Below are 22,147 nucleotides of genomic sequence, written 5' to 3'. Positions count from 1 at the left end.
GAATGGATTACTTAAATCAGCAATTTACCTGGTGGTGGAGCTAAATTAACAGAGGCAGGAAAGAAGAGTGCTCTTGTTTGCCACCTAATAGCACACATAAAGAAAATAAATAAAGGACATACCATAAAACTGCAGACACAGTTTAAAAAACATTAAAAAATAAAAGTAATAGTATCCATTTAAGGCATGTATTTAAGTAATATTACCCTTCTTAGTACAGTGCTTCCAAAATCATAAATGTCAAGGTAAGTTTCCCCAGGTGGTGGGAAAAGTGAAAGCCCTGGAAGTAAAAAAAATATTAAATATTCTATTTCATTTTTATAGACCTTTTCTAAAATCATGAGGCAAGGCAGGAGCAGAAAGAAACGAGAGTGGATAAAATGTATTTTATTGCAAGTTTTTGCTTCCTAGTCTATAAATCATACAACTTCCATAAAATTCATTGTCAGCAATACATAGAAAATCACAGTATACCTGCTGGCTCTATTTACACACATGGATGAAGAATGCCTGAGACTTGCACCTATAGCAAGCAGACAGATAGTCAGCGATGGAATGGGAGAATCACATATAGAGAGTAAAACAGACAAAGTTTAAGTTTTCATTTGCCACTGGAGCACAGGAGCTTGTGAAACAACACCACATTTTTTTATTTTTATTTATTTTTTGCTGTATTAAAAAGTCGATGAAGGTAGAGAAGACAAACCAGCACATATAGTAGAGCTTAAGTGCAAGTTAGAAATTCTTGTTAAAATACCACCACTTAAAAGCGGAGGTGCCACAGACACATATATATTACAGCCATTAAGTTACTCCTCTGTAATTGCTCGATCCAGAGTCTTTTTTTTTACCTGATTTCCTTTATAAACTACTCTCAGAGGCAGTCAAAAATAGTTTAATTTACTTTACCTTTCATTTATTTGTATTATTATTTATTTTTTGCAGCACCATTAAATGCTCTCTTATTTCTCTTTTTGGAATATCTCTGATACTGGCACTAAATTTCTTTAAATAAAAGAATTACTCAGTATTTTAGATGTATATATAAATTCAGTATGTTAAAACTTGTTTTTTTTAATCTTCTAAATTTTTTTAACTTAAAAATATATAGCATATATCCACAATGGCTGTATATTCGGCACTCACCACTATTGTTCATCTATTCCATCTCGTATCTGATGATCAATGAATTAAACACAGAACGCCCCAGCAGCCCTCCACCCCCACCCTCCCACTATATTGGGCAGTTCAAGAGATGTACTGCTTTCTCCCTGTGTGAACAGACTTTGTTACAGGATAACCAAAGGCAGTATGCATTTTAAATTACAATACTGATATCAATATGTTTGCAAATGAATGCAGGTTCCTATGAACAAATACTCTATGGTGAGGAGGCAATACTCTGAAGTCTGAATCAATAATCATCACATGGTACATTCCATCGATTAAGAGCTTAATAAAGTGATTCACAATGGACAGTTAATTATTTAACACGGGCTGTTCAGGTGATGCTACCATGAACAACAGAATGGTAAAAAACAGAATTGCTACAAAGAGACTGACATAATAAGGATCTTGGGTGTGATTTTCTGTCTGAATGAAAAGAAGCACTAGAAAACTATTACAGAAAACAAACAATTGGTCTTTTGGCTGCTTCATCTAGTTTTTGTGACAAAGGGGGCATAAATACCAATCTTGGTCCCTCAATAGATGCACCTCACATATCCACAAAAATATTTCACATGAAATGAATCTGAAACATTTGGAGGAAAATTGGGATGGACTATGACAGGAGAATGGAAGGAAGTGTCAGATGGAAACAGTCAGGGTGAACCGGATCCCGTTACACGCATATTGGAAAAAAATCTCCACAATTATTTTGCTCTACTGGTGCAAAAGCAAGAAACATACTAAGAATACAAAATAAAAAGACTATACATTTGGTCTGAAAATGTAAAAAGAAAGTTACTGGAAAGCTCCAAACTCCGTTAGGAGTCTACAAGTAAATCAGCAATTTTCCACCCTCAGAAAAAAAAAAGATTGTTCACAACGTTCGCGTGAGGGGAGTTCCATTAACTGGTTTCATTTCCGTATGCATGCCACTCAAATGTTCCATGTATCCTGATGTCAGACAATTTCTTCATTTACTTCTGCTTTTCCACCTTTATGCTGATTTTATTCCAACCACCATAAAACAGCTACAAGACAATGATAGTCCAAAACAGAAGAAAACCAAGGCTGGAGTGTGGGACCCTGAGGCTTAGGCCCGAATTATTGCTGGTGAAGATAGGCTCTGGAGATTCATATAGAGAATCGTCTAGGAAAACAAAAAGTATAAATGTGAGTTTTTTAGGTTGCTGATAGATTGATTCATAAAAATTAGTGTTTTAAAACAACAGGGTGGTGGAAAAAGGACTAGAAGTTGGTAAATATTGCAAAAGACATTTGAAAGAGGTAAAGAGAATTTTTGAAAATTGGAAACATATTTATTTGACAGTTTTACAAGCATTTCCTGCTATATTTTAAACAGTGTATTATACATAAAACAAAACCAAGCCGCTATGCAATCTTAGTGGTTTATTTTGGTGCTACGCACGCAGCATGATTTCCCCATGGGACCGCCTGCTATTGGTGCAAATACTTCCTGCGCAAGTCAAGGCGGGTATTTATAAAAGGATAGGAAGTAGAATGAGGTTAAAGCTAGGACACACTCAATACAATTTTTTTGTACAATCTGCTTTTGATTTACCAACACCTGTGTGCATGCACAGCTCAGTTTACAGCGCCGTGACGGGATGACTGGCTCCTGTGCATGTGCAGAAGTGACATCGTCCTGCGCCGGCCATTGAACAGGCCAGAAGACAAGCACTCAGAAGAAGATGCCGGAGCCGGAGAGGGACAGCTGGATTGATAAGTGTTCACCCTTTAGTTCCGCTTTTACTGTCAATGGAAGTCCAGGCTGCTACTAACTAAGCTTAAAACTGCTGCAACTCCCTTCTAACTTCTATTCTAACTACACTGTAAAAGGAAATGCTTATACTTACCTATTTTCAGAGCGCTTCGGTCCAGCCCAGACATATGATTGGCTCCCAGCAGCAGCTTCAGGGGAGAGGAAGGACCGCCAGCAGCAGATGCCCCATAGTAAGCTCAGGAATGGCAGGCAGCTGGCATAGTCGATCTCTCCTCTCCCACTGGGGAGGCCACATGACTGAATCAGAGCACTCTGAGAATAGGTAAGTATATGCATTTTCCTTCTACGGGGTAGTTAATATAGGAGTTAGAAGGGGGGTGGGAGCAGAATTCAGCCTAGTTAGTGATAGTCTGGAATTCCAATTTCACCCTTTTTGGTCCGAAGCCATACAAACCTGATAGTAGGGGGTTTTATACACAATCCATTGGCTGCAGCTACCGGGATTGTGTAAAAAACTGACAGGCAGACTCCTGCTTGTCAGGTGGAAGAGGTCAGGCGGATCTGCAGGCACACTCCCGCCATGTAACAGGGCTCTGTTTGCCTGTCAGCAGGCCCAGGGAGAGCCATGGCAGATGCCGGTAGGTGGAGGGGAGAGAGGAGAGCGGGCGAGCGTCCACTCCCTTCCACTTCTTTGTGTGACCTGAAAGGTGATGTCCATGACATGGTCAGCACAGTGGCTAAATGGTTAGCACTTCTGCCTGGCAGTACTAGGGTTGTTGGTTCAAATCCCAACCACGGCACCACCTGCCTGGAGTTTGCATGTTCTCCCTGTGTCTGAGTGGGTTTCATCCAAGTACTCTGGTTTTCTCCCACACTCCAAAGACATGCTGGTAGGTGAGTTAGGGACCTTAGCTTATACGCCCCTTGTGGGTTAGGGTCGATGTGAATGTACAATATATATATGTAGAGCGCTGTGTAAATTGATGGCGCTATATAAGTGTAAAAAAAAATGAATCACTTCTGGGTCACGGCTGTCACTTTCTTAGCTAGAGTAGCCGGGGAAAGATGTATTGCAATACATCTAATTGGAGCCAAGAGGAGACATGCAGGGTCTTTTAGACCGTGTATGTCTCAATAAAGAGAACCTGTCACCAAAAAAAATCATCTTTGTGTCCCCTATGTGATGAAAAAAAAAAGTTAATTATAAAAAAATTTTTTTGTAAAAAAAATAAAGTTACAACCAAGCACATAACATCCCCCCAATAAATCTTGAGACTCGTGAAAATGTTGACTGTGAAACACATGCTGCATATCGCCGCGCACACTGGAGTGAGATCAATAATTCTAGCACAAGACCTTCTCTGTAGCACTAAACTGATGTCCTATAGGGGCTTTTGAAGTGTCGTCTATAGAAAATATAGGTTACTGAAGTTTGATGCAATCTCATAGGTGCGCACAAATTTAAGGTTTGGCATTATGGGCATCTATTGGCTCGGCACAACCTCGTCTTTTATATTTAACAAAAAATGTAGGTAATTTATTGCATTCGTTTGCTCTAAAATTCACTTTAGTGTGATTTTTACTGAAAGTTTGAGTTTCCTAGACCTTTGCAATAATGTCATATGACATAAAAAATTAGAACTACCACTATTTTATTCTCTAGGGTGTCTGCTTTCATAAAATATATAACGTTTTGGGGGGTTGTGTAATGTTTAGGCCTAAAATGATTTTTTAAACGTGTGCAAAACAAAATGCAAAAAATGCTATGTCATCTTCATAAAGGGCATAGTGTCTTGCCGTCTCGTGTGAGAGTCGCCCCCGGATGACTGATGGGGGAATATTCAAGAAGCTACAGGAGTGGTGCAAAAAACAAAAAATCAACAGAATAAATGACACAAATCTTTGCACTGCAGGTCCTCATGTACAACTTTCCCTCAAGTGAGCAGAAGCACAGTAGTGACATCACTCACACTATAGGGGGATACTGTATACTTTGTTCATATTTCATATATGTCTGAGGTTTACAAACAATTTAAGGTACTGAGGATTTTTACAGAGGATTCCAGACAAAAGGTAATACTTTGAGGGTACTGCTTAGGTACAGTTTAACAGTTCTACCTGTTCCCTATATGATAGCTTTAAATTTAGTTTAGATCCACTCTAATTGTCAACATCTTAATCTCGCACACGTGTATATCCCCTACAGGGCAGAGCATTTTTATATTTTTTATTTTTAGCAACTCTGATAATGTTGACAACATGGCATCTAAACAATTTAATACAAACATCAAGCCACTTGCTGTGGGGGCAGACATTGCAGGCTTGCTCCCAGGCTGGGCTATGTTTGTCTATAGAAACACACAGCGTGTCTCAGCCCTGCTCCCACTCTCTCCTCACTGGATTTAAATGACAGCAGCAGGGACCAATGACTCCTACTGCTGCCTCTGAGCTCTGTGAGGTGAGAGAGAGACAGCAGTGTTGCTGCTCTCGGGCACAGTGCTAGATCGAGGTCAGGCTCACATATTGGGGGGGAGGGGTGTTGGAGGAGAGCTAACCATGGAATGTTTTTTTTACCTTAATGGAGAATGCATTAAAGTGTTACCAAACCCACCCAAACAGTAAAATCAGTCTGTATATGCAGCAAAGCATGCTTGTTATACTCACTGTGGTACCTAAGGGGTTATTCCTCTGCATTGTGTGAAAATGCGGTTTGATCCTGTCTTCTCTGATCCTCTCCTTCCTCCAGTGTCCCCCTCCTATCTCCTGATACGACATATCACGAGGAGACACTCTGCAGATGCTCGGTTTGGTGTGTATTGCTAGAGAGGTTTTTTTTTTCTTGGGAGAGTGCATGTGATCAGAACAGGACCAATCAGGTCAGGGGTTCTGCATCCTAATAGAGCAAAATGAAAACTACTCCTACAAGCTTTAAAATGTGCTCTGCTAGACACTGATAGAAGTCACAAGCCTGCTCTAACTGCTGATGAGAAAAGGTATTTAGTAGTTTATATAAAAAAAAAACAAATATATATACCAATATCCTATAAGTGCTAAAAGTGAATTTGCAGCACTACAATTTAGCAGTTTATATTTACTAAAATAATTGCATTTCCATGTTCTGTGTACTGTGGGAGACCAGATATAGTGAATGTAGGGTCCTGGGTTTAGTAACACTTTAAAATGCGTGTGGAAATGCACATTAACGATAGGTGTGTTTAGCACTTGAGAAATAATTCATTTCAATGGCCAGAATAAATTATTTATTCTGGCAAATGAAATGAATCAATGCTCAAACGCTTGAGGCGGCTGAACGTGTTACACACTTTTACCAATGTCAGGCATTTTTTTTTTGGGCCAAGGGAAGGTGCAGCGCATAAGTACATCTAAAACACCATAGTCCTCAATCTGATTAAAATCATGAACATCAATCAAAGTAATAATATAAGTAAACATATATGTGAGTCCCAATAAGTAAATTCTGTAACGTGAAGGTGCTATTCCAACAGGTTGTGCGCATAAATACTGGAATAAACCATAAAGTGGGAAGTGCTTATCATCCGGTGGTGTGCGATAGATTAGTGGGTGTGACGGAGCGTAGGCAGGACAGAACACACAAAGTAGATTGCAAACGCACAAAGCTTTATTGAGGCAAACAGATGACAGTCACCGAATAGGGGAGTTCGCAGGGAGGGGGAATACGCCAGTCCAGGGTGACACAGAAGGACCAATACACTTAAAGCCCAACACCGACAGCCAAGGGAGAGTCTCTGTAGCAAGTAATCCAACAGGGAGTTTGGTGTGAGTCTCTGTAGCAAGTAATCCAACGGGGGGGCTGGTGTGAGGTCAGCACAAGAACAGTTCAAGTGAAGCAGGCAGAGATCATGTACTCACGGATCTCTGGAGTCTAGCAGACAGTCTTCCCCAGCTCTGGGAGAAGGGGGGTCCTAGGCAGCCTTGGGTCTCTGCCGAGCCTGGCCACGAAAAGGACCCGGCCGCAGCCTAGGCTCCTTCCGTCAGCTACACTGCGGTGAATACCTCGGGAGCTCTGACATCAGCTTCTTAAAACTGGTCGGACCCCCCTAGTCACCTAGGCAACCGGGGGGGGCCCGGAGGTAGCGTAGCTCCAGCTTGTCTTAGGAATGCCTTTGATCTTTGCAGGAGGTGGGGAGGGGCACGGATGAGAGATGGAAGAGAGAGCAGGGACAGAGCAAGGGGCTGAGAGGGGGGGCAGCTGTGACAGTGGGATTGCAAATTCACCAGAAGCGCAATCTTAATGCGCATTAGCCAATATTTGCCAGCCTGGAGATCTCCCTTCGGTGGGACCTGGTCTGGTCTGAAAATCTTTCCCTCTGATGGTATGGGCGTGTAAGGTGAGGTCAATCAGAGGTCCCTCTCATGGGTGGTCTGGTCATAGGGGAGTTAATCCATCCTCCAAAACGGATGGGACCTAGGTCCTGAGGGTTTAAGTGCTCATAGTAGAGCAAAAAATAGGGGATCTCATAGTGTAATACTCTTGTCGTTTATTAAGAGAATTATAAATATGAATAAAAAAGTGTACACACATGTAATCATTAAAATCAGGTAAGAGAGGTATGAATCACTCTGTAAACAATCAGGTATAGATAGTCAGTGCTGCCAATGTTACTAACCAGTCAGCATAAAATGGTGGCTGCTGGACCTCCGTGATACGGTGGCGTGATGTCACTGGGTAGTGGGGCACCTCCTTGACACGTTTAGTATACATATACGTCCTCAGAAACGCGAAACGCGTCAAGGAGGAGCCCCACTACCCAGTGACGTCACGCTGCCGGATGACGGAGGTCCGGCGGCCACCATTTTATGCTGACTGGTTAGTAACATTGGCAGCACTGACTATCTATACCTGATTGTTTACAGAGAAGAGGATCTGGGGTGCGCTGTGTAAAACCATTGCACAGAACAAGTAAGTATAGACATGATTGTTGTAAAGAAACCAAAACAAAGCTTCAGTGTCACTTTAATACAGCTGTCTTTGTTTCTTTGTAACATAGCTTTATTAGCTGGTGATCCTGTCCGTAAGTACTAATTTTTGACTTCCTTTAACAAACCAAGCTGTGCAACAAAAGCTGCAGTAGGGGGGTTGAGAACAAACATTTAACATAGACAGTATAAAATTTAATTCAGGTAAAACTGAGGTTTAATCTCCCTATATTTTGCCTTTGCTTGTCCCCCCCCCCCAATATGTTGATAACATTTGAAATAGAATCTGTTTTCATTACGTACCTTATTACCTTATGTACAGTGGAGGAGTTGCATAGTCACTTTTATGATGGTCATGCACACTTTGATAAATGATTGATTACTTTTCTGATAGGAATAATTTATTTATAGTTGACAATCCATTCAATCAATATGGAGAAATAGATTTTGATCAAAAACTATATATAGTTAAATAGTTAGGCTCTGTTCACACCTATGCAATTTGCTTTTTGTCCATTTTGCAGTGCTTTTCGCAGTTTGTTTTGCATTTTTCTACATTCATTTTTGACGTGTTTTGTTCAGTTTCTTTTTTTAAAGTGCAATTTTTTTTTTGCTGGGCAGAATAAAAATGCAAAACACAAAACACAGCAAAAACGCACTACCATACATTTCAGCAGATACTCCATTGAACTTTATTGTAGCAAAAACGCTGCTTTTTGCTTTTAAAAAAGTCCCTGACCCTTTCCAAAAATGCAGCAGTTCAAAAAAGCATAGATGTGAAGTCAGGTTGAAAAAAGTCCACACAAGTCCAATAAACTAAGCTACAATTGTAACTTGCATTCATAAATTATCATTTGTATCCTTGTTTTCACCATGTAATATCATAATCTGATCGATCAAAATATGATCGTAACCATGAACAAAGTATCTCTGTGCAACAGATCGATGAAAATGATCAATAATTCTGCACCCTGGCTGATTGCCTCCAGTTGGTTTAATCTGATCTAAATTGAGTCTAAATCGCTTGAAAAGGAAATTATGGCTATGCAATTGATTGTGGATTCAAATATTTTGATCGAATTGCACATTGATTGGATAAAAAAAAAAAACTGAAGTGTGCATCGCCACCATGAGATCAGAAGTATGCTATTGGCCAAAACAGCAGGTAGAAATGAAGGAAAATAAGCCTTGAAAAGGAAAATGAATGCAGTCAGCACATTTTATTTCAGGTGCTTATATAGCACCGTCAATTTTACTCAGCGCTTTACATATATACTGTACATTTGCATCAGTCCCTAACCCTCAAGGGGTGTACAATCTAAGGTCCCTAACTTACATTCATACAGTGGGGCCAGTTTAGAGAGAAGCCAATTAACCTACCAGCATGTCTTTGTAGTGTGGGAAAAAATCGGAGTACCTGGAGGAAACCCACGCAGGCACAGGGAGAATGTGCAAACTCCAGGCAGGTGGTGCCGTGGTTGGGATTTGAACCAATGACTCCTAGTACTGCCAGGCGGAAGTGCTAATGCTAACCATTTAGCCACTGTGCTGCCCACCCCACATCTAAAGACTGGTATATTGCAATATATTACACTTTGGTTTCTGTGTTTAGATACACTTCTAGTGTTAAGGTTTGGAGTATGTTAAGGGCTCATTTAAAGAGGTAAGTCTTAAGGCTTATTTTAGGGTACAGTTAAGTGTAGATTAGTGTTAGGGGTTTGCCCTATTGTGTACACTGGAAAATTCGGATACACTATTTATTTATTTCAGGTACTTATATAGCGCTGTCAATGTACGCAGCGCTTTACACATATATATATATTGTACATTCAACATCAATCCCCAACCCTCAAGGGGTGTACAATCTAAGGTCCCTAACTTACATTCATACATACACATATTAGGGCCAATTTAGACAGGATCCAATTAACCTACCAGCATGTCTTTGGCATGTGGGAGGGAACCGGCGCACCCAGAGGAAACCCACACAAGCACAGGGAGAACATGCAAACTCCATGCAGGAGGCGCCATGGTCAGGAATCAAACCCATGACCCATTTACTGCAAGGCAGACGTGCTAACCACTAACCCACTGTGCCACCCATACTAGTCTTCAGCCCCAGAAGGCTTGGACCAAGATCTATCAGGTTCAGCCTCTCAGCACTGAAGACATTGTAGAAGAGAATGGATAGAAATTCCTTGCTGAACTGGCCAAATTTTGATTCATGTATGGGCACTTTGGTTGCACAGAGGTCGATTTACCCATGGACTTCTGTACAACCACCCTGTCAGGCTTTCCTCCATTCTATCAGTGCTGCAGGCTGTAGCCAGCAGCACTGATCAGTGTATTCTGACAGCAGGGAAGTCTCCCCACTGCCAGAATACAATGAGTTAGTGGGGAGAATGTGTGGATGGGAGATTCAAGTCAATTTTTTCATTCAACCCACTGGTTGAATGAAAAAAAAAAAAAAGGCTCACCTATGTGCTGCTCAGCTTAACCAACCTTGTTAGACATACACAACAGTCTTGTTAAACACACAATCTTCTTCCATCCAACCCCTGGGAAAAAGACAGAGTAAATTAACAATGAATAGTTAGATCGAAAACCATTTAGTATCCTCTCTGATGCCAGGAATTTTTCTGGCATTATCTCCTCAAATTGAAGCTTGTTCTCAGATTGCACATCCCTGATCTCTTTTGTAAGCATAGTTTTGTGTGCATAAAACAGCAGATGTCTAAAAAGGTTCTAGAGTACACACTGCATACTAAACCGCTGATCAGGGATAACTGACGGTCAATAGATTATTGGTGCATGTGTAGCCATAATGCTCTGTTCAGATGTAAGAAAGAAATGACATTCTCTCTGATATGAAGTAAACACGCAACCCTCCCTTAAAACTATACATAAACTGTATTTATACGCAAGAACAAAACGTATATATTGCAGCTTACCAGTCATTAGAAGTCGTGGTTGCATTATTTTTTTTCCTTTATTTTGATTGGTGATCCTCTCAATAACATTTCTGTATTCCTAGGGTGACAAAGCCCACAACCCATACTGTATGTATAGGGAAAAGGCATTGTCACTCTAGGACAGTACTGCAAAACCTTCTCCTCTGCTTTTCTTCTTAGTGCAGCACAAGCAGAGAGCCTCGGAAGTTATCAGATGAAACTTCATGCCTGGAGTTTGCATGTTCTCCCTGTGCCTGCATGGGTTTTCTCCAGGTACTCCAGTTTCCTTCCACACTCCAAACACATGCTGGTAGGTGAATTGGTTCCTGTCTAAATTAACCCTAGTATGTATATGTATGAATGTAAGTTAGGGACCTTAGATTGTACGCCCCTTGAGGGTTAGGGGCTGATGTGAATGTACAATATATATGTAAAGCACTGCATAAATTGACAGCGCTATATAAGTACCTATAATAATAAGTAAATAAATAATAATGAAAAGATTACTGACAGGATCAACAGGTATATTTTGCACTTATCAAACAGATAAAATCTAATTGTTTTAATGGTATCTTCAATAGACCAAAATGTACCAAAATATGGGAGGTTCCTTGTTTGGGTTTACATACCCTTTAACTGAATATACCAAATTCCCCTTATGCATGCTGGAAAATGTTGGGGACCCATTTTATGTGAATGTTTAGTTATAGCAGATTCAATAAATTAATTTTAATTATTAAAGTGGGTCCCTGCATTCTCTGCGTTAGTCTTTATGCACACTGGACGGTTTTACAGCAACTGTTTTTGGCTTTTGACGTTTTTTTCTACAGCCAGTAAACCCCCCAGCATGTTATCCTATATGTCCATGCACACAGACTGTAATCAGTGTTTTTTGGCAGGGGCATTTTTGTGCTGGAAAAAACCCAGAACTAGTGGGTTTCCAGAGAAGTTTTTTAGCTGTAAAAACGATCTAACGCTGAAAAACACGGTAAACCAGTGTTTTTGGGCTTTTTTTAACCAAAAAAATGTAAGACACTAAAAACTGCAAATGCGAAGACATGGGGCAAAATGCCGCCAAACGCTAATACAAAAACGCTTAAAAAAAGCTGAAAAACTCACGTTTTTAATGTGACTTTACACAGCTAACATTACCAGCGTTATTAAAACACCCCGTGTGCATGGAGACAAAAAGTGGTAATAAACTAATTTTTGTGATTTGTACCTACAGGTAAGCTTATAAGAAAATCTTCCCTGTAGGTAAAATGAATATCTCCGAAATGTGTACCATTCAGGAGATATTCCATCAAGCAGCAGCTGGTGACGTCACCGGCGCATGTGCTCTGAAGGAACAGCATACCTGTGCCGTTCCTTCAGAGCTTTGTGCCATCCCCGGGGCTTCCGGTTACATGACGTCATTGTGCTCAGCCAGTCAGACGTCTGGAGCCTGCGATCCCGGAAAAAGACCAGGAGAAGATGGAAGCCCTGTCAGTGGTGACAGCGAGCCACTGAAGAGCTTTGTTTTAAGGTAAGTTCTTCATAATGTGCTAGTATACAAAACATACTAGCACATTATGATATTGCCTTTCAGGGGAAAAACTTTTTTCTTTAGGCTTTAAGTTAAAATATGTTTAGGTAGTGATGTCGCCCCACCAAGGGCGGACTGACCATTTAGCCACTCGGGCACTGCCCGAGGGCCCAGGGTCAGTAGGGGGCCCCATGAGATGCCCCTGGTACCTTTCATTGGCTTTTTCATAGGCTTTTTTGGGTGTGGGTGAGGACACGGGGGCCCCATAATCCCCTATTGCCCGGGGGCCCCATGAGTTGTCAGTCTGCCCTTGCACCCCCCTCATCCCCCTTATACCTACCTGAGTCCTCACTCGATGCAGCGCTGTGCCCATCTGTAGCAGCTTTGTCTTCCTTCCATGCACTTACAGGCTTTGCTGTCTGTCAAATCCCTAGACAAAGGAGCAAGGGGCAAGGCTGAGCCGTGCTGTTTATGTCTATGGATGCAGGCATCCCATGTCAGGATAGGTAGTGGCTTTCTAGGGTGGCACACCAAGAAGAAGAGAAGCCAGGAGTACCTGCAAGGGACTCAGGAAGAGGACGATCGGGGGCATTCTGTGCAATTATATTGCACAGAGCAGATATGTATACCATGTTTGTTATTTACAAAAAAAAATTACAATTGCTTTAATAGAAATTGCACCAATTTTTTCTTACATTTCGTAAATATTTGTCATAACTTTGACCACTGCAGCTTAAGTTTGATTTACCACTACACTGGTGAGTGTGCTGATTTTTAATTCATTAAATTAATTTTAATTGATAGAATAGATCCAGATTGTTATTATTTACAGTGATAAAAATATCTTCTTAATTTAGGCAAGACCAGCTACTTGCATTCCACCCCCCAAAAAAATAAAACTTCACCTGTAGTTCTCCTTCACCCCTTCTAGCACACATCCTCTTATCCCTCATATTTTCCACCCTAGCACAAATTCTCTCCCTCAGCACCCCCCTCCCTAGCATCAAATCCCCCTAAATCCCTCCAAATTACCCTTTCCAGCACAAATCCATCCTGCCCACCCAGATCCTCCCTCCTAGCACAAATCCCTCCCTCATATCACAACCTCACCTAGCACTATTCTCCCAATCCCCCTCTCCTAGTACAAACTCACCCCCATCCTCCTCTCCTAGCACAAATTTCCCCCCCCAATCCCCTTTCCTAGCACAAATTCCCCCCCAAACCCCTCTCTTAGCGCAACCCCCCAATCCCCTCTCCTAGCACAAATCACCCCTCACCCCCTCTCTTAGCGCAAATTCCCCCCCCCCTCAATCCCCTCCCCTAGCACAACCCTCCCAATCCCCCCTCCTAGCATAAATCCCCCCTCAATCCTCCCTCCTAGCACAACCACCACACCCCTTCAATTCTCTCTCAGCACAAATTCCCACCCAACCCTCTTCCTAACACAAATTACCCCCAATCCCCTCTCTCACAACAAATCCCCCCCAAATATCTTCTCCTAGCACAAATGCCCCCCCCCCCCCCCTGATTCCTCCTCTAGCTAAATCCCCTCCAAATGACCTTTCCCAACTTAAAATCTTCCATTTTAGCCAACATCCCCCCCGGCACAAATCCTGCACAACCCTTCCCCTCCCTCCTCAAATCTCCCTCCTACTCCTAGTACATATCCCCCATTCCTTCTCCTAGCACTAACCCTGATTGTTACCCCTCCCTCCTTTCATTGTATACAGTTCCCCCAGCCTGCAATCCCCCCTCCTCCCTAGCCTGAACTTCCAGGCGGGAGACCAGGTAAAGATGTGGGACGTGCTGTGCTCTCACTCATGTCAGTGGAGCAATCCTCCATACAGCAGATGACACGGGATGGCTCTTGGATCAGGCTGCACACAGTTTGATTACCCTGGCCCCTATCCCATCCAATGACTGCTCATCTCTCTCCAGCAGGGAGCCAGGGAATGAATCAAACACTGAACATGCTGATGTAAGAGCAATCCTGTGTCATCTGTTTTATGGCAGATCGCTCCACTGACAGGAGAAGACAGCACAGCCCGCACCTCCCAGCTCTCTCCTGTCATGTCTCCTTTGCAGGCTTCACTGCTCCAGGCAGCTCTTCACTTGTCCAAGCTGTGAGTGCAGGGATGAGGGAAGGCATTCTGCGGCCAGGCACAGTGTCCATGGAAAGACCAGCCTGGAAGGGCAACTGAAATCTGGGGGTGGGAAGGGGGTGCATAGCCCACCCCAGCACCCCCTAGATCCGGCCATGGCAGAGAGTAGGAAAACCAGCAGCCGTGGCTGCGCCCTAAGCGGCTATGTGCCCTAGGCGGCTGCCTAGTTCTTCAAGTGGTGAGACCTCCGTCAGTGCCAGAAGGTCACAACAGTAAGAGGACTTGTCAACACTTCACAGAAAACAGGATCCAGATGCCTGACAAACATGGAACATACTTCATTACAGGTAAACGATGCAACTCTAGCTATTAAAACCAAAATTATTTTTCAACTAAACTTTAGTTTTTATTCATGTCAGTAGGACACTGCTTAATGATGTGATCCACTAAAGATAATGTGCGTTAGATGCATCAAGTATTGAAATTGAGAGTTTTCACTTCCCTGATATTTTGGTCTAACAGAAGATATTAGTGAAATTTTGCTATTGAAGTCATTATGGAAGGTAAACTTAAGATCATTTTGGTGGTTTTTAAGGGTGCAATGCACTTTAAGTAGCTCCCTTCTAGTAAAAGGTCTCCTGCTAGCCTAATTTGTTTCACAGAAAAAGTAAAAAAAAAATTAAATACACTCCCCCTTCCAAAATAAATGGTTCCCAACTTTAGTCTACAAGTACCCCGAACAAATCATGTTTTCAGGATTTCCATCACCTTGCACAGGTCCTTTAAAAAAGAGTCAATTGTATGACAGTTATTTTATCTAAAGGAAATTCACAAAACATGGTCTGTTGGGACTATTACTTGAGGACCACTGGTTGGGAACAACGGATCTAAATAAAAACAAGTATATTTTCTTTAAGCAGATTTCACCAAAACAACTCAATAAGCAAAATGAAGTGCTTGCCACCTAAACAACTCAATAAGCAAAATTAAGAGTTTCTGCTCTGACAAAATTGGGAATTTTGCCAAATGTACTCCACTTCACCTTTAAAACAGTTTACTAATGTTCTAGTCTGCTCCTGATACTTATATATTCCTGCATGCAGAACAGGGAAAGTTTGTGTGAACACAGGTATAATGCAAACAGAAATGGGAGGCACCTACTTGTTGGACGTACGTAAACTTTCAGCCTGAGGCAAGGTTTATCCACCAAGTTTGGAGGAGTGGATGCTGCAAAACAAAATGTACATATGTTGTAATGATAGGTGCAACTACACAAATCTCAATGAAGACTTTATGAGAAAATACAAGAAATGAATTCTGTTTTTATCATTTTGAAAGCAGAAAATCGATCGACACACATTTTTTAGAACACAAGACTTTTATAAGGACTTGGAAAAAGAACTGCTGCTTGTTTCTCTGCAATTTTTTCTATTTTGATGCTTTAAGTGAGACTGTCATCTGTGTGAAATATCTGAAATTGAAAGTACTGTCTACCACAAGGTGCCCACTGTTACCTCTCTTAACTAGAATAGCCTCTTTAGTGCTCCATCTGAGATTGCTTTCAAGTGAAGCCCCAACTTTCGGGGCTGGTGGTCCTAGCTCAGTATTGGGTTTAAAGCAGAAGTAAACCATTCTATCCTTTACAGCAGGGGTCTCCAAACCTTCTAAACAAAGGGCCAGTTTACTGTCCTTCAAACTTTACGAGGGCCAGCCTGTGGCTAGCAGGAGTAGAAAATGTCTTGGTGTCAGTGGGAGTAAACAGTGTTCCCTTTTTGGTATTAAGGAGAGGAATCGAGCCTCATTGTTGGTGTCAGTGGGAGGGATAGTGTCCCATCTTTGGTGTCAGTGGAAGGAATAGTGCCCCATCATTGGTGACAGTGGGAGCAATAGTGCCCCATTGTTGGTGTTAGTGGGAGGAATAGTGCCCCATCATTGGCATCAATTGGATGAATAGTGCCCCATTGTAGGTGTCAGTGGAAGGAATAGTGCTCCATCATTAGTGTCAGTGGGAGGAATAGTGCCCCGTCATTGGGGTCAGTGGGAAGAATAGTGCCCCGTTATTGATGTCAGTGGGAGGAATAGTGCCCCATCATATATTTTTTTTTTCATCTTGTCACCAATCAGTATCCTTGATCACAACAGTTATATGATGACACTGTACTGCACTGGTGACAGTAAGGAAAAAAAATGTGAAGAAAATTGTTTTCTCATTTCTTTATTTTCCAAAAAGTTATGACAAAAAACTATACAGTTTCAAAAAACTTGCCATGCCCCTTACTAAATACAGTACTGTTTGCTTTCCAAAAAGTGGTAATTTGGGGAATATCTGTATCGGCTTGACATGTTAAGCCTTCAAGAAATGAGATAGGCCGTCAGTGCATCAGGGTTGATCGATTTTCAGATATATATACCATAATTTGTGGACTCCATAAGTTTCCTACAGACTAAATAACATACATTAATTTGGGTTATTTTCTCCAAAGAAATGCAGCAGAATATATTTGGACCTAAATTTATGAAGAAAAATTATTTATTTGAAAAATTTTATCAAACAGAAATGAAGAAAAACGCCTTTGCTTTTCAAAATATTCAATCTTTTTTTGTTTATTTAACAAACAAACAAAACCCAGTGGTAAATAAATACCATCAAAAGAAAGCTCTAGTTGTTTGAACAAAATGATAAAAATTCAATTTGGGTACAGTGTTGCATGACCGCACAATTGCCATTCAAACTGTGAGAGCGCTGAAAAGCTGAAAATTGGCTTGGGCAGGAAGGGGGTAAAAGTGCCCGGTACTGAAGTGGTTAAGGCACTCAGAATGGATGACAGGCTCACTTTAAATTGTTGGAAATTTACAATGTTGAGGTTAAGTGTATAAAAAGATTAAAAGTGGACAGAAGAAACATTACTGTTCCCATTACTACACATTTGGGAAAATCTGCATCAGAGGTGCTGCTAGGGTTCTAAAAGATCTACGGCACCTCACCTGCGAAAAGGTGTGTAATGGAACAATGAGCAGTACTCGTTTCCCTTTCTGTCCAATCTATCTCTTTTCTCACTTTGTCTCTTACTCATCTTCCCTTCCACATTTGTCCCTTTTTACCTTAGGCATTGCACACCCATATATAGAGAGGCAGATGATCTGCCTGCTGCTTGGCCTATAGTGCAGGGCCGGTCCTTACATCATTCACAAAAGGACAGTTTCTCTTCCCAGCTACTCCCCCCTAGACACATGCAGTTAGCACACTGGCCATCTATAAAAAGGATTAGCTGCAGGCCAGAGACCTTGGCCACTTGCGCTGAGACCTAGCAATGCCCCCGCTCTGCATGCTTTATTGATTTTAGAAGCAGAAGCGAATCAAACCTATAAATTACATAATACAAAATGTTTAGTCTGTTTAAACCAAGCAAAGTCTTTTTTTTTTTATTTACAAAATAACATTGAGTCTTTTTGCACCTACTGCCTGTCTAATATGTACCCAAATATTTATAATAAAATTATGTCTGAAGACTATGAAGCCCATAATAAAACCTTAAAGTGTAGCTAAACCCAAAAACAATAATGTCATATACTGCAGTTTACCAATTCTTAAGCTCCCTAGTGGTCTGATTATGTCCATATTTCTGTGTTCAAAGCAGTAAATTTTTTTGCATGGAAATACGTATTTTTTTTTATTGTAGGCCTGTAATTTTTAGGAATAACTCACTGAAATCTGTCCGCACAAGAGTCTAGTAAACATCCCAGGTATGATAAAACTTGAAACACGAAATCATAAATTATAATATAATAAATAATCATAAAACATAATAATATAATAATAATAAATTTAATTCAATAATGTTATCAAACCAAAAACACTGAAATTTGAAATAAAGTTCGCACATCACAGAGCAAAGTCGCGAAATCGTTTTCAGTGTCTGATGATGAATTTCCCCACGAATTATTATCACTCAATTCTGCAAGTGGTTCTGATTTACTATCGCTGTTCTCTAGCCGGTCTAAAACCGCTTTTGACCTAAAAGGACGCTTTTTGGACACCATGGACTTTTCTCAGTTTCCAGGCAGAAAGAACAGTAAAAATGCAGGCAGGGCGCAGGACAAAGCACTAGGGACAAAATGTATGTGAAATGCTTTGAAACAGTATGACAGTTTCTAAAATTTTAAAATTTGCTGCCAGTTCCGGCCCCCATACGTCCCGTACGTGCCGACGCTCGCAGGGACCGGAACACGGAAGCCAGATGCCGGTATCGGCCATAGGAGATGGCCGGGGGCACTGCAGGGGGCGCATCGTGGGAGAGAAGGACAAGGTAATCCTTGAGCAACGCCGCATGGTAACTGGTTAAAGTATCAGCTTTAATTATTTGTCAATTCCATCTGCCCAGACTGACATTGCTGCTGTCTAAATGTTTCTCCTCCATTCACAGTGCAGACACCTTAAGAAAGGACGTGGGTTATTGTTTGAGTCACCAGGTGAAAATAAAAGAAAATTTGGTGGCTATTAGTATTCATTTTTAAGCTTAGTTAAACTTAAAAATGAATACTAATAGCCACCAAATGTAAGTATTTATAAACTGCAATAAATGAAACTTTTGTTTTTGGGGTTTAGATATACTTTTATTTCTTGCAGCGGTTTATAGTTGGTTTGAAATTTGAATTGGATCTTTGTCTTATCACCACTGTAACATCCAACTGCTTTTTAACTTCACTAGCATCAAGGTTTTTTTTGTTGTTTAGTAGAATCCATTCATTAAGTACACAATATTTCCTGTGCTACAGGGTAAGCGACAGATCTCAGAGATATTTTTTGGTCTTCCTAAATTTGTCTTGAACAGTTCCTTTACCTTTCATTTTTGAATGCCATTCTAGATAGTGAAAAGACAGAAGGTGTTTGCATATTCTTTTATAGACGTCCAATGTGTTGTAAAAGTAGATAATCTTTATTTTCAAATCTTCACTTGGCTGTTTAGAAAAGCCCATGGATGCTGTTTGCAAGTACAACACAATGTTGCAATGGTCAGACTTTCCAAAAAAAAGTCTCCAAGTCTGTGCACATGCCAATGATGTGTTTATTTTTTCCCATCTTTTAAATAAGCAAGTAAATATACATTTTGCATTAACCTACTGCTGACAGCAAAATGCATATACAGTTGCAAGAAAAAGTATGTGAACCCCTTGGGATTACGTGGAGTTTTGCATGAATTGGGCATAAAATGTGCTCTGAACGTCATCTAAGTCACAACAATATAAGAACACAGTCTGCTGAACATAATACTACACAAACATTAGATGTTGCCATGGTTTAATTGCACATAACATGTAAATATTCACAGTGCACGGAGGAAAAAGTATGTGAGACCCTAGCTTAATGACTTCTCCCAGAGCTAATTGGAGCCAGGAGTGAGCCAACCTTGACTCCAATCAGTGTGATGATAATGGATGTGTTGCTGACAGTTGTCCTGCCCATAAAAAACACACACCTGTTTTGGGTTTACTGGTTTCAAGAAGCACTGTCTGATGTGAACCATGCCTCGCAGAAAAGAGCTCTCAGAAAACCTACGATCAGGAATTGTTGACTTGCATGAAGCTGGAAAGGGTTACAAAAGTATCTCTAAAAGCCTTGATGTTCATGTGTCCACGGTAAGACAGACTGTCTACAAATGGAGAAAGTTTAGCACTGTTGCTACTCTCCCTAGGCGTGGTCGTCCTGTAAAAATGACTGCAAGAGCACAGCGCAGAATGCTGCATGAGGTAAAGAAGAATCCCAGAGTGTCAGCTAAAGACCTACAGAAATCTCTGGCACATGCTAACATTTTTGTTGACACATCTACAATAAGGAAAACATTAAACAAGAATGGAGTACATGGGAGGACACCAGGGAGGAAGCCATTGCTGTCCAAAAAGAATATTGCAGCACGTTTGAAGTTTGCAAAAGAGCACCTGGATGTTCCACAGCTCTACTGGCAAAATATACTGTGGACAGATGAAACCAAGATTGAGTTGTTTGGGAAGAACACACAATACCATGTGTGGAGAAAAAAAGGCACAGCACAACAACATCAAACCTCATACCCACTGTAAAACATGGCAGAGGGAGCATCATGGTTTGGGGCTGCTTTGCTGCCTCGGGGCCTGGACGGATTGTTGTCATTGATGGGAAAATTAATTCCAGAGTTTATCAAGACATTTTGCAGGAAAACGTACGACCATCTGTCCGCCAACTGAAGCTCCACAGAGGATGGGTGATGCAACAGGACAATGACCCAAAGCATACAAGTAATTCAACAAAACAATGGCTGCAACAGCACAGAATACGCCTTCTAGAGTGGCCCAGTCAGAGTCCTGACCTCAACCTGATTGAAATGCTGTGGCATGACCTTAAGAGAGCGATTCACACCAGACATCCCAAGAATATTGCTACACTGAAACAGTTTTGTGAAGAGGAGTGGTCCAAAATTACTCCAGATCGTTGTGCAGGTCTGATCTGCAACTACAGGAAACATTTGGTTGAGGTTATTGCTGCCAAAGGAGGGTCAACCAGTTATTAAGTCCAAAGGTTCACATACTTTTTCCTCCCTGCACTCTGAATGTTTACATGTTATGTGCAATTAAACCACGGCAACGTCTAATGTTTGTGTAGTATTATGTTCAGCAGACTGTGTTCTTCTATTGTTGTGACTTAGATGACATTCAGAGCACATTTTATGCCCAATTCATGCAAAACTCCACGTAATCCCAAGGGGTTCACATACTTTTCCTTGCAACTGTATATGCGGCAGCAAGAAGCGTAGGCATTAAAGCCCAGACGCTGCACATATGCATCCACAGTGGCATGATGTTTGTGTCTTCTCGGTCAAGGCTTCTGATCGGGAGCCAGGTGGAGGGGCTCCCAATCACGTAACCCTTGTGAGAGCTCAATTACACCACGAGGTGCGTCCAAGCACACACATTTTCTATTTTTTGTGACCGCAGTTGTCAATCACTGTGTCCTGACCGGTGATTACTTGCCAACGCCCCGTGATTGCTGAGCATCTCCAATGGGGAGGAGAAATGTTTGTAAACAAAACAGTTCTCCACTCTGTCAGCCTGTGCACACTGCTTTGGATGGCTGTGCACAGCACACCCATGCAAAGCAGTGTGATTACAGTGAAGCATAAACACACGGCCCCATAATAAAACATACCCAGCACACAGTTAGCCCTTTTATCGCCCCTCATGTTAATCCCTTCCTGCCCAGTGCTATTAATACAGTGTCAGTGCTTTTTTTTAGAACTGATCACTGTATTGGTATCACTGGTGATGTTAGTGACACCAAGTCAGTTCCCCCCAGTCTCAGAATGCCTGCCGCAGTCCTGCAATAAGTCGCTGATTGTCACCAGTACTAGTAAAAATGAAAAAAAAAATCCCAGTATCTATACCGCCATTTGTAAACGCTATAACTTTCAAGTAAACCAATTAATTTACACATATTGGGATTTTTTTTAGCAAAGACATGTCGCAGAATACATTTTGGCCTAAATTTATGACTAAATTTAATTTTTTAATTTTTTACTGGACATGTTTAATAAACAAAATGTCAAAAATATAGTTTTTTTCTCAAAATTGTCGGTCTTTTTTTTCTTATAGCATAAAAAATAAAAAACCCACAGGCAATCAAATACCACCAAAGAAAGCTGAATTTCTGTGAAAAAATGACATACAT

At 41.2% G+C, this 22,147-nt stretch overlaps 1 protein-coding gene across 3 annotated transcripts in view; it reads right to left on the bottom strand.

The window, feature by feature from the left end:
• Positions 1 to 372: 372 nt before the first annotated feature.
• EFNA2 (ephrin A2) overlaps positions 373 to 22,147 on the bottom strand; it is a 405,842-nt gene continuing 384,067 nt past the window's right edge. For 2 of the 3 annotated variants that reach the window (XM_089670092.1, XM_089670091.1), the window contains 2 exons: positions 15,610 to 15,675; positions 373 to 2,317 (listed from right to left, as the gene is read on the bottom strand). In XM_089670092.1, the coding sequence (XP_089526218.1) occupies positions 2,199 to 2,317; positions 15,610 to 15,675 (185 nt within the window). In that variant the 3' untranslated portion in view covers positions 373 to 2,198. Of the gene's footprint in view, positions 2,318 to 10,347; positions 10,429 to 15,609; positions 15,676 to 22,147 lie in introns of all 3 variants that reach the window. The other variant, XM_089670094.1, reaches the window with a different exon arrangement.

This window comes from Staurois parvus, unplaced genomic scaffold (assembly GCF_062004578.1).
Source record: "Staurois parvus isolate SC_StPar_1 unplaced genomic scaffold, SC_StPar_1.0 ptg000086l, whole genome shotgun sequence".
Lineage (NCBI taxonomy): Eukaryota > Metazoa > Chordata > Amphibia > Anura > Ranidae > Staurois > Staurois parvus.
Note: the sequence above shows the minus strand (reverse complement) of the source record. Positions and strands in the feature narration are given on the sequence as shown.